Source organism: Trachymyrmex cornetzi, unplaced genomic scaffold (assembly GCF_001594075.2).
Source record: "Trachymyrmex cornetzi isolate Tcor2-1 unplaced genomic scaffold, Tcor1.1 scaffold579, whole genome shotgun sequence".
Taxonomy (NCBI): domain Eukaryota; kingdom Metazoa; phylum Arthropoda; class Insecta; order Hymenoptera; family Formicidae; genus Trachymyrmex; species Trachymyrmex cornetzi.
In genome coordinates, this window is record NW_017299892.1 from 1,308,242 (window position 1) to 1,324,886 (window position 16,645).

Below are 16,645 nucleotides of genomic sequence, written 5' to 3' on the forward strand. Positions count from 1 at the left end.
TACTACTATCTCTATGGATATAACTATGACGTTTTTTGCTGTGGGTATTGTTATTAATTTTACTAAATTTCATCAGTTAAAAAAGGATTATCCAAGAAGTAAAAATTCGTAAAAATAAAAAATTCTAGCGAACTACAGCAATCACCACATAGCTGAGCATCTTCAAGGCGGTGGCGGTGGCCTGAGCAGCGGGGGCGAGCTCGCGGGCACAGGTAGTAACGAGAGCGATTTGAGAGTCAACGCGACTGCCACGACGGAGAGTTACATGACGCCGGCGCATTATTCGGGATACGACGAGGCGTCCGAGTATCACAGCTTGTCACAAGATCACCAGGCGCCGCATCCGTACAATTTGGACAACTCGCCAGACTTTTACGGCGCCAGCGGAATTCACATCGAGCCCAAATACCAGCCGTCACCGTTCAAGAACTATCCTCGAGGTTTGTAGACAAGAACTGAGATCACAATGAAAAAAGAAAAAAAATTTCTGAAGACTATAATATAGTCTTATATATAGACTATAATCTTTAGAAATTTGTTTCGTATGTTGTGTGTATAATAATCAATATATCTAAAACTTTAATAGATGTGTATATCTAACCAAGTTAGTTTCTTATTTTTTCACAGCACGTTTATATTTTTAATTGCAAGCACATTAATGAAATGATATTTTTTTCTTACTTGACAGGACGCTACCACGAGGGTTACAGCGAGAGCGGCGGATACGGGCAGTACGATGCAACGCCGTTCCAAACGGTTCCCGGAAGCGGAAGCGGTGCTGGAGGCGGCGGCGTCGGCGGTGACCAATGGAGTGTCGGGCTTGGGGATCATCTGCCTCATCATCCCGCGTTTCTTGCGGGACTTGGACCACGAGATTCCTCCAATCCTCATCATCCCACATCTATCGCCAATAATGCAGACCAAAAGCCGTTACTGCAGAGTTCAATGCTCACCGGTTATCCAGGTAAATTCAATTTGATAACATATTTTGCTAATAGATTTTTCTTCTACATTTTTTTATTTATTTCGAGGGGTTGGTCACGAGCGGTTATAGTGTACAAAAATTACCTTTGATTCGGATTATCTTTAAATTCAGATTACTTAAGGTTACCTAATACTACCTCAAATTATTCCAGATTATCAAATACTACCTCATATTACTCAAGATTATCTTAGAGTATTTAAAATTATGTCATATTTTCTGAGATTACCCGAGATTTTTCCAAATTTACTTTGCTCATCTAAGATTATCTTATACGAGTACATAAAGTATTATTTCTTCAAATCATTATAGAATATCTTTATAGACCACTATGATAAGTATCTTTAAGAACATTGATTTTTTATTTTTACTGCTTAAGAAAAAAAACACAATTTTACAAAATAAATATTTATTGCATACAGGTATACAAAAATATAAAAATTTTGCAAACAGAATATGTATTATATGTATAGATAGTAACAAGTTCTTATAACGTTTGAGATTTTTTAATACTAACAAAACAATATCCAATTTAATATAAATATTAGTAGGTATTTTATAAAATAAAAAAATATTTAAAAAACACCAATAGTAACACAGACTCTTTGTTAAACGATATCACAACGTGTTAAATTAAACTAAGCCTGAACAAATAATCTGAGACTACTTCGATAATCTAACAGGAAATCCTAAGTAATCTAAGGGTAATATATCAAATATCTAAGATTACTTTGAGAATACCTAGAATTATCTACAAATTATTTGATATATTATCCTCAGATTACTTAGGATTTCCTATTAGATTACATAAGATTATTTGAAAACGCTAAAGATTTAGATTTACGAATTACCTTGGATTACCCAAAATTTCGTTTGGATTGTCGCTGAATTCTTATAACCCTTGTACAAAAATTACCTCCGTGACCAACTCCCCGATTTATTCTTATTATCATTTGGAGATTATCTGTCTTATAAAAGAGAGAGCATTTATTTACCTTCAATTACTTTGGCATTAAATTCATGATCCGGAGATATTTTGTTTTTAATATTTTTATCACAGTGAAATATTTTCCCCTTCAAAATTTCTCATATATGTTATATATGTTTATGTGAGGTAATCATTCTGAAAATCAAATCGGTATTTTTTGCTTGACAATTACTTAACGTATGCTCTAGTAGTGAATTATTCAAATCAACTCTTTACATTCTTTTTTATAGATCTAAACATTTTATCATGTTTTATTAAAAAGTTGTTTTACTGTTTAATATATATTTTGATATTAAGAGAACCTTAATAAAATATATCAAATGGCATATTTCTAGGTGGCGGCCCACCATGCTTTACTGGATCAGGTCCAATTCAGCTATGGCAATTTTTGCTGGAGCTTTTAACTGACAAAGCGTGTCAAGGTTTCATTTCGTGGACCGGCGACGGCTGGGAATTCAAACTGACCGATCCGGACGAGGTTGCACGTCGTTGGGGTATTCGCAAGAACAAACCCAAGATGAACTACGAGAAGTTGAGCCGAGGCTTACGCTATTATTACGATAAGAATATTATACATAAAACTGCTGGCAAGCGATACGTATATCGCTTTGTATGCGACTTACAAAGTCTACTAGGGTAATTATAAACACATACATATTGCAATTGTTTAAAATTTTAAATAAACTTTATACATTGACAAATTTAATGAATCGTTCTTGCTAAATGATGTATTTTAATTTACTTTCTATATTTCTACAATTTTAAAATAACATTCAATATATTAATTTTTATTTAAAATTGAAGATATAATATTAATTATAATATTTTTTTTCTATTTTTACAGATACAGCCCTGATGAGATACACGCAATGGTAGACTTGAAGCCGGAGAAGAAGGAAGAAGACTGAGTTTTTTGTTAATGAACACGTGCTTTAGGACTGTATCACACAGATAAACGAAATGTAATAATACAAATTCTTTGCATTGAATATGCAAGAACGAAGGAAAATGTAAGGACGAAGTATCCGTACGAGGAAATCGCTATGAAATAAGTATATTCAGATGCAGAAGACTGTGATAGTCCGTCTTCTTTATTCAGATATGAACAAAAATCGAATCGGTCATATGTACCAAAGACAGGGTCTGCATACCATTGGTGCCTAAAGTTGAATAAATCGCGAATTTGTTTTTAAGAGTGATTGATTTATCACAGCAGATTTTAGAGGATATTTATAGGAATAACTCGTCAATTTATATATATATATATATAAATATATTTTTAATGTTACATGATTTTTCAACGCTATACTAGCGTCAAGATACTTGGTGATGCTGCTAAATTATTTATGTCTCATCATTTTAATATGTGTGTTATATCTCGTTGATAGATGACTCGATATGTGATTGTTATTACAATAATTTTACAATAAACTCATTACGATATGCTATATAGCGAGCTTCTCAATCCGACATTTATGCTTTTTTGTATATGTATAGATTTTAATTTAGAAATTTAACCTATATTCTTCCAAGCTCGCTTCTCTAAAAGAAGAAACATGTATTTTATATTATTTCTTAATTATTGAATATGTCTAGTATGTGCTCGCGATATATTAAATATATTTAATATGTCCAATTGTAATAAGAACTCTCTGTTACTGATGTAATCCGAAGAAAAAGTGTAAATTGGGAAAACCGTTGCTAATGAAAAGAGTATGCTGTTAATTTTTTATATAATTTTTTTATAAAAATATTTACAGACTTGCTTTTGACGCTAAGATACTCTCTTTGAGAAATTGTACATTTACATTTTTAAACACAACGTAAATAAATCACTTATTTAATGAAGAAAAGGAAAGGGCCATGTGCAACCAGTGTTTCATAATAATTAATTGAAATACAGAAAATAAATTTATTCACGTTTTCTTTTAAAATTATTCACATGTATTATTAAAATAATGTACTTCTATTTTTAGTAGAATTTTTTTTATTGTAAGAAAATGCTTATAAAATCTTATAAAACATCACAATTACCATATCTATAAAAATTATATGTATTTTTTATTCTAAGCATATCTAAATATTTGGTAAATTTATTGGGTGAGACTTAAATTATTTTTTTACTCATGAAGCACTGGGTAATGCAATTGTATCAAATTTATAGCGATATATATTTATAAAGATACACATACATATATGTATGCATCAAGACACAGTAGTGTCTCGCGTGCGTCCGCGATATGATACGGACAGCGAGATAGACAATATCTATATACACGTATATCATCATCAGATATGTTATATGAATTGTAAATGATGCAGATGATTAATAGCACAAATTGACGAATTGAAATACGAGCAATATACTTCGTATTTTCCACGTGTCTTAAATCTAATATATATATACATATATACATGTAATATTATATAATATATAATTATACTAATATAATTATATATAATATATATTATATAATTATAATCGGCATTATGTATGTATATATATGTGTATATATATATGTACGCATTATATGTACAACTTAAACTATTTTTATATCCGCTGTGTTTGTTAAGTTTCCAAGTACCAAAATAATTTAAATTACAAAATAATAAGAAATACCATAATGTCTCTTTAGATCATAATTAACAGTATACTAATTTCAAAGACCGTTCGCAAGTTTATTATGCGGATTGTTATAGAAAGATATAAAATTGCTAGCGACTTTATCGAGGTCTCCCATTAAAGCTATCAGGATTCTTTGCGGTAATCGTTACGATTAAAGTTTCTCCTAGTTGTGTCGTTCGCCCGAATGTTAAATAAATTATATTAATAAATACTCTTAGCGCACCCCAAACGCGGGGTGAAAGAACCGTGTAAAGCTATTCGAATGTTAATATTAAGTTGTCACGTTCTTGGCACTTGTTATTAAAGAAAAAAAAAGAGCCATACTTCTTTTCCAGGATTATATACATAGCATTTTGAAAGAGACGAATACAGGAACTTTTTAGTAGATGCAATAAGAAAAAAAAGAATAAAGAGATTTTTATAAATACATTCGCGATTGATCACCGCTTATTTTTTCCCTCCACTTAACTTTTTTACTAAATTGGAAACAATGAGATTGCTTTCGCGTCGCTTTTGCACCATGATGCGGAAATCTGATTGTGAGATCTCCCGTATTGCAAATCACAACAATAAACTTGTTTGTTTCGTTTGCATTTTAAAGATTATAGTTTATTACATATACACATTTTACATATTTATATATCTAATATTTTGATGTAGAGAATTTCCATTTATACATATATTATTAGGTCTATCCGGAAAATATCCGATCTTGTGTTTTCAATGTTTTTCACCCAATTTTCAGTATTTTCTCGAAATTTTCAACGTTTTTTCCGTAAGGACAATGCTTACACAACTACGGTATCGGTTTTTTTTTCCTTCCCGTACACTGAGAAAAAAATGCTGTTGATTCAATTAAAGTCTATATTACGGGCTGTCTAACATAAGTGATTAATTCATGCGTATATTTTATTGACACAAAGGCTTGATTATTGAAATAATAATTTATGGTTCTACGTCAATAAAAATATACGTGAATTAATCACTTATGTTAGTGAGAGCCCGTAATATAGACTTTAATTGAATCAACAGCATTTTTTTCTGAGTGTAGATTTCAGATTAAATTGAATCTCGATCAGTACCATGATGACATAAACTGTGAGAAAATCTGCAGGGCCGTGCCGCTTGACGGGAGCCAAGCTCATGAAGGTTCCTCTAAATGGTGAATACCCGTTTTCTACAATAGCATACCCAGGTAATATGCATACAAAGATATATCCATTGAATGGATACTTTCCGGACACTGGACAGACTTCGTATATTCATTTATTTGCATATATTCATTTATTATACATATTCATATATTTGCATTATTATTCTCTTTATATGTACACTAGAATTTCAAAGGATTATTTGCTTTTATCTGCGCATAGCGTTTTTTAAGCAATCTTTCTACTGTTGCGCGACAAAGTTTTGGAATGGCATATCGCGTATTCCAAATTCATTGTGCCACATCTCTACGTGATTTTAAAGACAAACTGTATAGTTATCTGCCAAGTATAAGTTCATAACTCTTTTTGCGTCATATAATTTTGCGCCTGTTATCTGCTCGTCTATTCTCGCTTTTCTTTTATATTTTATTTTGGTTTTGTTTTTATTATTTTTATTTTTTTAAACTTTATTTTTATATTTTACTTTATGTATTCAATTTCCACTATTATTATATTACTTGATTTTTTATTATTTTTCGGCGCTCGAGAGGAGACTAGTTTCTAGAGTGCTTAATAAATAACGATATTTATCTAAGGTAATGGGTGAAATGTAAAAAGTGTAGATAAGAAGTGTTGTGATTCTCGACGCCATGATGAAAGTTTCCCTTGAACACTCTTAAAACAAAAAACGGCTTCCGTTATTCACTTAGTTTCTCGTTACAGAGCTACAAGAATGGTGCAGGTTAACGCAGAACAATTGACTGTGCAAACGTTAATGATGTCAAATATCGCGGCTTTCGAACGATGCGTCATAAAATTGGTACGCTATTTCACACAATTATATTCCTATTATTCACGAATCGTTTATTATGTATATACTAGCACAAGTGTAACATAAAACGTTAATACTAAAAAAATAATTTACATAAGAATATGCGTTTCAGTTTTTCTGGCATTGCGCATCTTCGTAAATTCTACGCGTTTTCAAATATGGCTATTGCGTTTAAAAAATATTACATTCTAAATACATCCATTTTAGAATCCATTATCTGCGCGGTTTAACAATTTGAATTATTTAATAGGATATTACGCATTCTCTTAATTTAATTTTCAAGTGATATTTTCTGATTTATTTATTACGGCATTAACTGCGTTTTTAATTGTCAAATTTTATATTTTAATCCACTGTGTTATTATAAAGAAAAGTGGAAACATTTTATCCCAGCACAATATCTCGTTAGTCTATCGTATCTAATATATGTATATATAATTATCTTGTATCTATTTTTATTAAGTAAATTAAGGAACGAATAATGGCGTAAAACTGGATAAAACGTTATAGGTAGCGAATTCTTTGAACGCACACGCCGCGGCAATCGCAATAAGAATTCACGCGACAAAACGCGAAATTCAAGTTGTCGATAATGGCGTCGGAATACCGAAAGACATGCTCAAACATATCGCGAAATATAATGCAGAACCCATAGGCGATCAGCAACAGGTATGCAAACAGCTTGAATCAAACAATCTGGCAGATATCCGTCGTTTGGCTGATCGTCTTACGATTACTTCAAGGCATCAACATTCTGAAGAGACGTTCATGAAGGTATTAATTGTAGTTGTTAACTCGTTATTAAATTATTTGGCAATATGAATGAAAATAATTAATATAAAAATATAGGCACACTCCTGTTGCTCTTGTCGTAAAGTATACGTCTTTAAATAAAATTGTAAAATCAAAGATAAATTAATTTCACATCAATTTATATTATTAGTATTTTTAATTATAAACTTCTTATTTAAATTAAATTTATAAATTTAATTTAACTAAGACTTTAAAAGATGGGCTATATTATTTGCGATTTTCAAGAGTGATTCTTTTTTACTTATTTTCGTTAAAGGCATTCGAGATGGGATTTTCATTCAATTTGAAGCAAGTAGAGCAGAGACCTTCGTGTGGCACAACGGTGTCCATCTACGGTTTTCACGAAATGCCTCATAAAAAGTGGAATACATCTACCATTTGTTTTCTTATCGCGGCTATAGCTGTTACAAAATTAGAAGTATGATTTAATTTATAGTAGTGATTATTAATTACGATAATTTATCCCATAATATATTTTTTATATTGACACAATCAGGTATCATTTTCGATTAGAGACGAAGAACGGAAGAAGGTTGTTCTGAGAATTGCGAAACCGCACAACTCGATCGAAGTCCTGAGAACACTGGTTGGGAAGGATCTGCCATTGAATCATGTATGGTCGATACAATGCGGTCCTGAACGTAACAGCAATTATCACGGTTACGTCGGATTATCCGATAAAAACGCGATACAGTGGATATTTTTAAATCACAGGCCGATCTATTGCCCTCTCATTCTGAAGTTGATTAAAATTGTCTTCGAAGAGAAGTTAAATTTGTTTTCCGATCAGAAATCTAATGCGCGCGATCCATACGATGGAAATGTGTTTATCTTATTCTTTCTTACGTTCTCACGGAAGGAATTCACGCGCGTTACCGAAAACGGAAAAATTATATTTTATGATATGCAAAAGGTATTGAATACTGTTAAAAACTGCGCCTTCCAATGTCTCGCAGAAAAAGCTACAGTTTCTGCCATTACCCCTTATTCATGTAAAACACGGCTTTTAAAACAAATATATTTAAAAACAGAAAAATTTGTTTTTGCCAATGATACCAATAGATGTAAAAATGTTACACCTTCGATGATGAAAAGCAAAATGATTACGCTTGAAAGAAGAAAAATTACGTCAACAATTATATCAACCAATTATTTCAACAAACAGCATAGAGGTGGTAATATTGAAACTGCCAGCTGTTGTATAGACAAGAAAAATAATGACGTATTAAATAGCATCCGATATCAAATAGATCTTACTTCTGTGAAATGTGCAAACTATGAGAATAAAGCTATAAAAAAGATGAATAATGACGTTTATAAAACGCAAGGAAATTCCATGAATTTTGACATAGCAAATAATTCTATTAAATCTGATAGAATTTATCGTGATAGCAATAGCAATAATCATACTATAAACATGATTTCTCCTCTTTCCGAATGGTCGAATTGGACTTATTATACAAATAATAAGAAGCGCGATACTACGAGAAATATGAATATATTTCTCGAAAATGATATACGTTTTCGACAGTTTTTTGAACGTAACAATAATCAGTTTGATTTTCTGCCACGAAAACTATGCGATCTTCTACAGCATCGTTATGTCAAATTGACAAACGTAAAGTGCTTCAACAGTCCTAGTGATACGATTCCGTGTAAGTAATTTTTAACTTTTAGATGGAAGAATATTATGTATAAATGATTATTATATATTTACATAACTCAGTTTGATAAATATTTTGAATCTACAGTTGCAGAAAATTGTCAACATAAGCAAATAGTAGTGCATCCTTGTAAGTTGAAGCAAAAATTATGCGAATTTAGACTGTCACAAGCATCATTAAAGTGTATAAAAGTACGTACACAAATTTTAAAATAATAAACTATCTCACAAGGAGCTGTCTTGATAAATATATTTTTTTGTAGATTATTAATCAAGTTAATAACGAATTTATCGCCGCGTGGATGATGTGGAATAAAATGAAAATTTTATTAATGATTGATCAACATGCCATCCATGAAAGAATACGTTATGAAAATTTACTTCTTAGTAAATAATTATAATACTTTTTTCTGACAGAGATAATATTTTTTTTTAATTGTATAGTTTATTTAAAAATTATATAAATAAAATATTAAATTAATTTTTTAATCAAATAAATATAAAATTATACGTAATACTGCATTGAATCTTCTTGTAATACTCAGTTATTATTATTATTTAGGCTACAAGGTACAGAATGAGAACGAATTACTCTCGGTTAATTTGCGTGATCCTCTGTCTATGGAATTTTCTTCAGAAATGTGCAATTTATTCCTACGCAATCAAATTTTGTTGAAGAAATACGGCATAAGTTTAGGATCGTTAAAGGAGAACACACTATTAATACGCACTGTACCACAATGTTTGGTTACAAATAATGATCCCTACAATAGAGATAAATTATTGCCAAAAATCTGTGGTTTATTAAACGATGTGATAAAGAATTGTAATACAAGTCAAACGAACGCATTACCGTTAACAATTCATAATGCTATAGCATCTGAGGCTTGTCATGGTACTTATAAGTTTAATATTTATGTATGATTATAAATATATACATATATATTTATGTATGATATACATATATAGTAGTTATTATTAAAGATTTACTACGTCGTCAAAGATGATTGTTTTGAAATGTTTCAAATTTATCTATAACTATATTTTAGAAACTTTCTTTTTCTTTTACTAACTTTGAAACTTTTTTAGGTGCTATTAAATTCGGCGATAAGCTAACTTTGGAGGAGTGTACAAGTCTTATACAATTATTGAAGAATACGAAGTTCCCCAATCGATGCGCCCACGGACGACCGACTATAATACCAGTGATAGAATTTTCAGAATTAGAAAAAAGGAGCACTAGGACACCTAAGGTAAGCACTAAAATTTTTTCCTTCCAATTTTATTGTAGGAAATATAAATTTAAATAATCCATGAGAAAAAGAGAGATCTCACTTATTTTCTTTTACACTAATACAAGTTTGTACATAAATGAGTAAAAGCACAAAATTCGCCTTAAAATATCATGCTGCATAAATATATATATGTGTGTGTGTGTGTGTGTGTGTGTGTGTGTGTGTGTGTGTGTGTGTGTGTGTGTGTGTGTGTGTGTAATATATCAAACTAAAAGCGGTACGAGACATAAAAATTTTGTTTGTTCTATGACATAAGATTAATTTTGACATAAGATTTGTCTGAATGTTTTTCTTAGAGGTGCTACTGAAATTTTTAATCATACAATTTATAAAAAATCTTAAAAAGTTTCGGACTTCATCATGCGACAAAGCCGGCGATCAGAATATCTTTGCCGAAATAGTTAAATCTGGTAGAAACGAGATTGACATCTTTTCCGCCCAATGATATCGGACAAACGTCGTTCGGACGCAAGTAGAAGCATGCTGTGTAAAGAGCCATTTCTAACTCGGGTGAAAGACCGACGAGAAGGGTCGTGACTGAATGTTTCGTGTCAGGTACATTGAATGCCGAACGTATCTTGATAGCTTCTGCCTTCTGTGAAGATAAAGAAATTATGTAATAAACACGTAGAATAAATTGTCAAATACGTAAGGGTTACTTACGTCCGCTAGTTTGATATCCTTTATGTATCCGCGATAGTCGAGATTCTTCTGCGCTTCCTGTTTGGCAAAGTAGATCCAATTTTGTGGCCCAATCATGTAGGAATCGAGCTTCTCTGCGAGGAATACTGCCTCAAAGCCAGAACTAGACGGCTCTCCTTCAACTCGTTGGAATTGTGAGAACCAAATACGTTTCATAGTGTCTTTAAACTCGTACTCGTCATTTGGAATAAATCCCTTGTCAGCCAGGTACTTCATTGCCGTTTTAAATACATCAGTCTCCATGAAGTTGTCGAGCAGCTCCGTTTCCTCCTTACGCTCGTCTGGCGTGACAGTCTCTTTCGTTTTAACGTCTATCGCGTAATTATCGTACAACGCCAGCACGCTTTTAATCGTCGGGATTTCATACGCTTCCGGTTTGACGTCGAGTAGGCTGAAATTATATCAAGACAAGGTCAATGAAACTCTTAATGCGCGGAATTATTTTGTTCAATTATTTTCTCCAAGATGAGGATAACGGTTCTAACTACTTACGGTAAAGGAGCGTCATCCGCGGTACTATCTTCCTTCGTCTCACCCTGCAGATTTACAGTGATGTACTTGTATGCGTTGTTCTTATCCACCTCAAAAAGACTTTCCGACAGCTTCTTCACTTCGTCGTTAGAGATCGGGTAATTCGGCTGAGTCGGATTGCTTTCTTGTTGAGGGCTGGGCGAATTAGCATTGCTAGGTGCGCTAGCTTCAGCCTTTTTATCCGCTTCCGGTGGCGGCTGAACTGGCGTTGCAGAGCTGGGTGGGTTGGAGACAGCGGCGGCGGCGGCGGCAGGAGCACCATTATTATTCGCAGGCGCAGCCGGTGCTTCCCCATTAGTCGGATTCGACTGATTGTAATAATAATTATTGTATGTAATCTCGGTGCGGCTACCACCACCGGCGCCGTCGCTGTTGCCGTATCCCGGACTTCTGCCATAAATGCCACCCGGTAGTAATCTGTTCACAGCCGCGCTCACGCCCGCGCTCACACTGGAGTAAACCAGCGCTTCCTTGGCCAGCTGGCCGATACCAGGTCGGCTCGGTTGCAGGACGGTGAGTGCCGGCGCTTGTGCGATAGCCGGTTGAACGTAGGATGGCTGGGCATAGGACGGTTGACCGAACGATTGCTGTCCACCGTAACCGCCGTAGGACTGCCCACCGTAAGGACTGTAGGCTGGTGGCGCGTTATGGTGCATAGACGGATTGTAAGCCTGGCCATACGGTGAGTGCCCACCGTAACCGGGATACGAAGGATTGGCGTTATAGGACGGGTAGCCCTGGTTGTGACCCGTGCCGCCATAAGGATTGCTGGCGGGTTGCCGAGGATATCCGCCTAGAAATCGCGTGGAAAGATTAGAATTATAAATTCTATGAAAATTACGATCTTTATGCAATTATACGAAGAAACCCACGCAGCACAGATCCTCAAAGGGATGCCCTGAAGACGTCTCTATGTCTTAAGAATGTTCCCAGGATATCCCTTAAATAAAAAGTGCTGTTCGGGAATTGATATTTTATAAGGGACTTTAAACCTTAATACAGATGAAATTTTTAATCTTAAATCAAGATTTTACAAGGAGAAATATTGCAACTTTAAAACTTAAAAAAATATTTTATTAGATATAATTTTAGCAATTTTAATAGCTCCCATATTATAAATGCAAAAAGACGTAGATATTTTATTTTCGAGTGTCTTATCGAGATTTAAACTGTCGGTACGTTAATTTCATTCCCTATTTTAAGATATGGAAGAAAATAATTAATATACCCGATGGAGTATATGGTGGTGCGTTCGCAGCCGGATATCCTGATTGCACATTCGTCGCGCTAGTCTTGGAAGCTTGTTCAGATACTGGAGGTTTGACATTGCTGGTCCCGGAACTCCCGGATGCTTTATTGTTAGCGTTCTGTGGTACGTTCCATCCTATTTTACTTGGATTTGAGCCTGCATAGCGGGATTCATGATGTTATTAGAGAATGAAACATGCGAAGCCGTAGAAGGTTATTACCTATATGAAGCAGTGACTCATCGAATTTGTAAGAGATACTGATACGTAGATACATAAACATTTGTAAACCACGGCGCAATTCCACATTAAACAGTTGTGAAAAGTATCTTAAACGATGATCTTTTACGATTATAGCTTTTCCGAATCGGGGCGATACGGAGTTTTCTTTTTTCATTGCTAACAATATATATATTGTGCAACATGATGCAATATATTTAAACTGACGAATGCAATCTCATCAGTATTTAAAAAATAATAATTATGCAATAGAGATATAATAATACTAGTAAAACGTATAGATGATAATAATAATAATACAAATATGTAATGATAAAATGTGCCTAAATATAACCCCAAATAGCATGGCAAATAACACGCTTTTTTAGCGCTTTATTAACGTTTTGTAAGCGCTGTATGTTGGGATATTATATACCTGTCTGTGAGGGCCGTTGAGTTGTTCTGTGAGAAGTACCTCGCCGAGAGGATTGCTGGCGAGAAGAGGAGGAGCCCCATCCACTACTACCGCTCCTCCGTCCACTGGTTTTACGACCATCTGTGTCCGCTGTAAACACAATATTATACATGCAATTTATTATATGATTTCAATGATTTCAACATTTAACTACATGTCTTTCGTCTCATTGTCAGCTATGATTAATATCATTACTACACATAATTCGATTTATACCTTTTCGTATATCAGTACTTAAATATTAAAAATTAAATCGACATTTATGCCACTTGATCATGAAGGGAAATTCTTGAGAGTACTAAGGAGAATTATAACTTATTGTTAGAGTATTGTAACTTAGGATAAGAGAAACGAAATATAGTTAAAGATAGAGTTTTCGTAATTTAAATTTATGCACAGATATGCAAACAAATTTTTATGTATTATGAAACTTCAGAATATTCTCAATTATTTTCTACTGTGAAAATTATTAAAAGTACGATCATATTAGAATGAATCGAGATGTTAGATAGATTTCTGCGTCATAAAACACGTTGATTGAGTGCTTATTAAGCTATCTATATAGAACTTGGTGTCCTCTTTTATTTCTCGCGATTCGACACCGGTAGAGATTGCCAAGCCTATTGTTCTTCAACAGATTATTATATAATGTAGCGGCAATTGCCTGTTCACTCATTGGCTCAATATTATGTATTACGATGAATACCTTTGAGAGTTCGTGCGCACATTATACAAGAGAGAAAGATAAAGATATATATTCAAAATCAAGTTCATTTACATTTTTTTAATTCTCTCGGTAATGAAAACGACAATTTTTATTAATAATTATTTCGATAACGATATAGCTTTACAATCATATATATGTATGTCGTTTTTAAGTTTATATGTAATTTTTTGCAATCCTTCTGAAGAAGCTACTATAATCATAAGAGAAAATTTCTACGATTTTTTTTTATTGTTTATGCAACATTAAATTTGACAAACGCACCTTAAAACAGTTTCCGTACGTGACTTTCGATGAAAATCTCCAATTTAGTATCATAAACGCAGTAATGCAATTATGGTAAATGCTGTCAAGTGAATAATACCATATGAGGAGCACATTGACGGCATGACGTATGAGTAAGATGGAAGAGCAATTTGCTCTGCTGATTTCACTTATTACGCAGTCTATATTTGTTAGTCAATTTATCAACATTATACGTAAATCTTACGTGACTTTAGAATGTTTCCTCCATTCTTTTACCGTCTAATAAGTCTAATTAAACAGCTGATTCATTATATATCCATACATTTTATTTTCTTATATATTTTCAAAGATGCTTTGCAAGATTTTGAAATAAAGAACAAATTAAAAATTATCAATTTTATGAGTCGTAAAAATGCAACATATGTTCAATTTACGTTCCTCTCTCTATAATACACATACGTCATAGTTTATTTTTATTTTATAACTGCACAAGTCAAACATGTTTATTAATGAATTAAACATATCCTTTATCGTTTTTTTAAATGATGAAATAATTGGTTTCTTTGAAATTCACAATCTGTATTGCACACAACAAATTTTCTGACTAAATTAGAAATTGTTTCCATGCACAATTGCTAGTAATTCGTGAATTACAGACAGTTAGAAATGAATGAATTTCCGCGAACTTCCACGCTTCCGTGTTAACACGTAACTTGATTTCAAGGAAAATTTGCTTAAACAGATTTTTTATTTGAAGCGTAGTCATCAATTAATTTTCTGTAAAATTTCAACAAAATTTTTTTACTAAAAAATTTGATTCTCGATTAATTAAAATATTATTTCATTGTTAGAGCATTTCACAATAGATTTTGTAAGCATATTGTAAAGTTTAACAAAATTTAAGGTGATTGTTAAGATAATTAGTATCGACCTTTAATACTTGGGAGGTTTCCATGATATTTTCTATAATAGAAGCTTTGTTATTTCACGGCTTATCTCTGTTTATATTCATTCTTGAGAAATACCAAAGTTTCGTAAACTACTTCTCGGACTGATGAAGTGAACTGGAATGTTCACAAAACGTTGACATTCTAAGAATGGATATACACACGGAGATAATTCGCAAAACGCATAGCTTCTAAATATCGAATTTTCTGTAAAACTCAACAAAATTATTTTAATACAAATTGATTAAGCGGAGAACTTATTAATGCATTTGATGCAAATTTATAAAAGCATCTTGTGTAAATCTGATGATATTTCTCACATGTAAACTTCATCTATTACTTTAACAATCTTTAATAATTATAATCTATCAATATCTATTTAAAAATAACATGTGCCATTACCAAAAATAATTAAAATCACAATCACGGTGATCAGGCACGTCCTGATTCTCATATTCGTTATTTGCTCGCTTCACTTTTGTCGAATTGTTGTTTCAATCAGTTCGAAACTCGAAAAGATCTCTGACACGCACTGTTTGCTCACGCAGTCCACAGACTACTACTACCATTCGACCTCATGCTGAACGGCCTAGACGTCGGTGACCATCGCCCGTAACATTGAATGATTCATGCTTCGCAGGCTTTCTCTTTCCACTGACCCTATGCGTCTGTAACCGAACTGTAATTGGTCGAGTTATTTGATTAAACGCTTCTCAGTTTAAAACATTAAATTAATAATATTCCATTTATTAACACAATTTTTTTAAACTATTAAAATTTTATAAAACCTAGATTATATTAGTTAAAAGATATTCAAAGAAAGCCATATATGTATGGTATTTTCTAGATTTCTCGCGCTTTCTCTACAATTTTTTTAGACAATTTCAGACCGATCTCTCTTTAATAAAAACTCATGATGTTTTGTTTTTGCTCATTTTTTTACAAGGTTTATTTATTAAAAATCTTTTTTTGTAATATAAAATCTCAAAATAATGTGTTTTTGAAATGAGAATTAAATTTAATATTACTTGGAAACAACATTGCTTTGTGTATAAAAATATTTTTTACTAACTAATTTTATATTACAAATTTCAGAAAAAATTGAACTTTGCGTCCTTGAAGAGAACATCACTGAAGTAAAAGTAAAACGATCGTATTTTTCAATGTAAAATTACAATTATTCTCAAATTCTACATACATATAT

General features: G+C 32.6%; 2 protein-coding genes across 6 annotated transcripts in view; one reads left to right on the forward strand and one right to left on the reverse strand.

The window, feature by feature from the left end:
• pnt (ETS transcription factor pointed) overlaps nucleotides 1-3,555 on the forward strand; it is a 116,809-nt gene extending 113,254 nt beyond the window's left edge. For 4 of the 5 annotated variants that reach the window (XM_018515600.1, XM_018515599.1, XM_018515602.1 and 1 more), the window contains 4 exons: nucleotides 129-440; nucleotides 689-964; nucleotides 2,306-2,606; nucleotides 2,815-3,555. In XM_018515600.1, the coding sequence (XP_018371102.1) occupies nucleotides 129-440; nucleotides 689-964; nucleotides 2,306-2,606; nucleotides 2,815-2,878 (953 nt within the window). In that variant the 3' untranslated portion in view covers nucleotides 2,879-3,555. The remainder of the gene's footprint in view (nucleotides 1-128; nucleotides 441-688; nucleotides 965-2,305; nucleotides 2,607-2,814) is intronic. The other variant, XM_018515603.1, reaches the window with a different exon arrangement.
• A 6,949-nt stretch (nucleotides 3,556-10,504) lies between these two features.
• LOC108766373 (poly(U)-specific endoribonuclease homolog) lies at nucleotides 10,505-16,126 on the reverse strand. The gene is made up of 6 exons (XM_018515633.1): nucleotides 15,844-16,126; nucleotides 13,486-13,614; nucleotides 12,812-12,988; nucleotides 11,545-12,376; nucleotides 11,014-11,443; nucleotides 10,505-10,945 (listed from the first exon to the last, which is right to left on the reverse strand). The coding sequence occupies exons 1-6, from the start codon at nucleotides 15,893-15,895 to the stop codon at nucleotides 10,709-10,711; spliced, it is 1,857 nt and encodes a 618-aa protein (XP_018371135.1). The 5' UTR covers nucleotides 15,896-16,126; the 3' UTR covers nucleotides 10,505-10,708.
• Nucleotides 16,127-16,645: the final 519 nt, after the last annotated feature.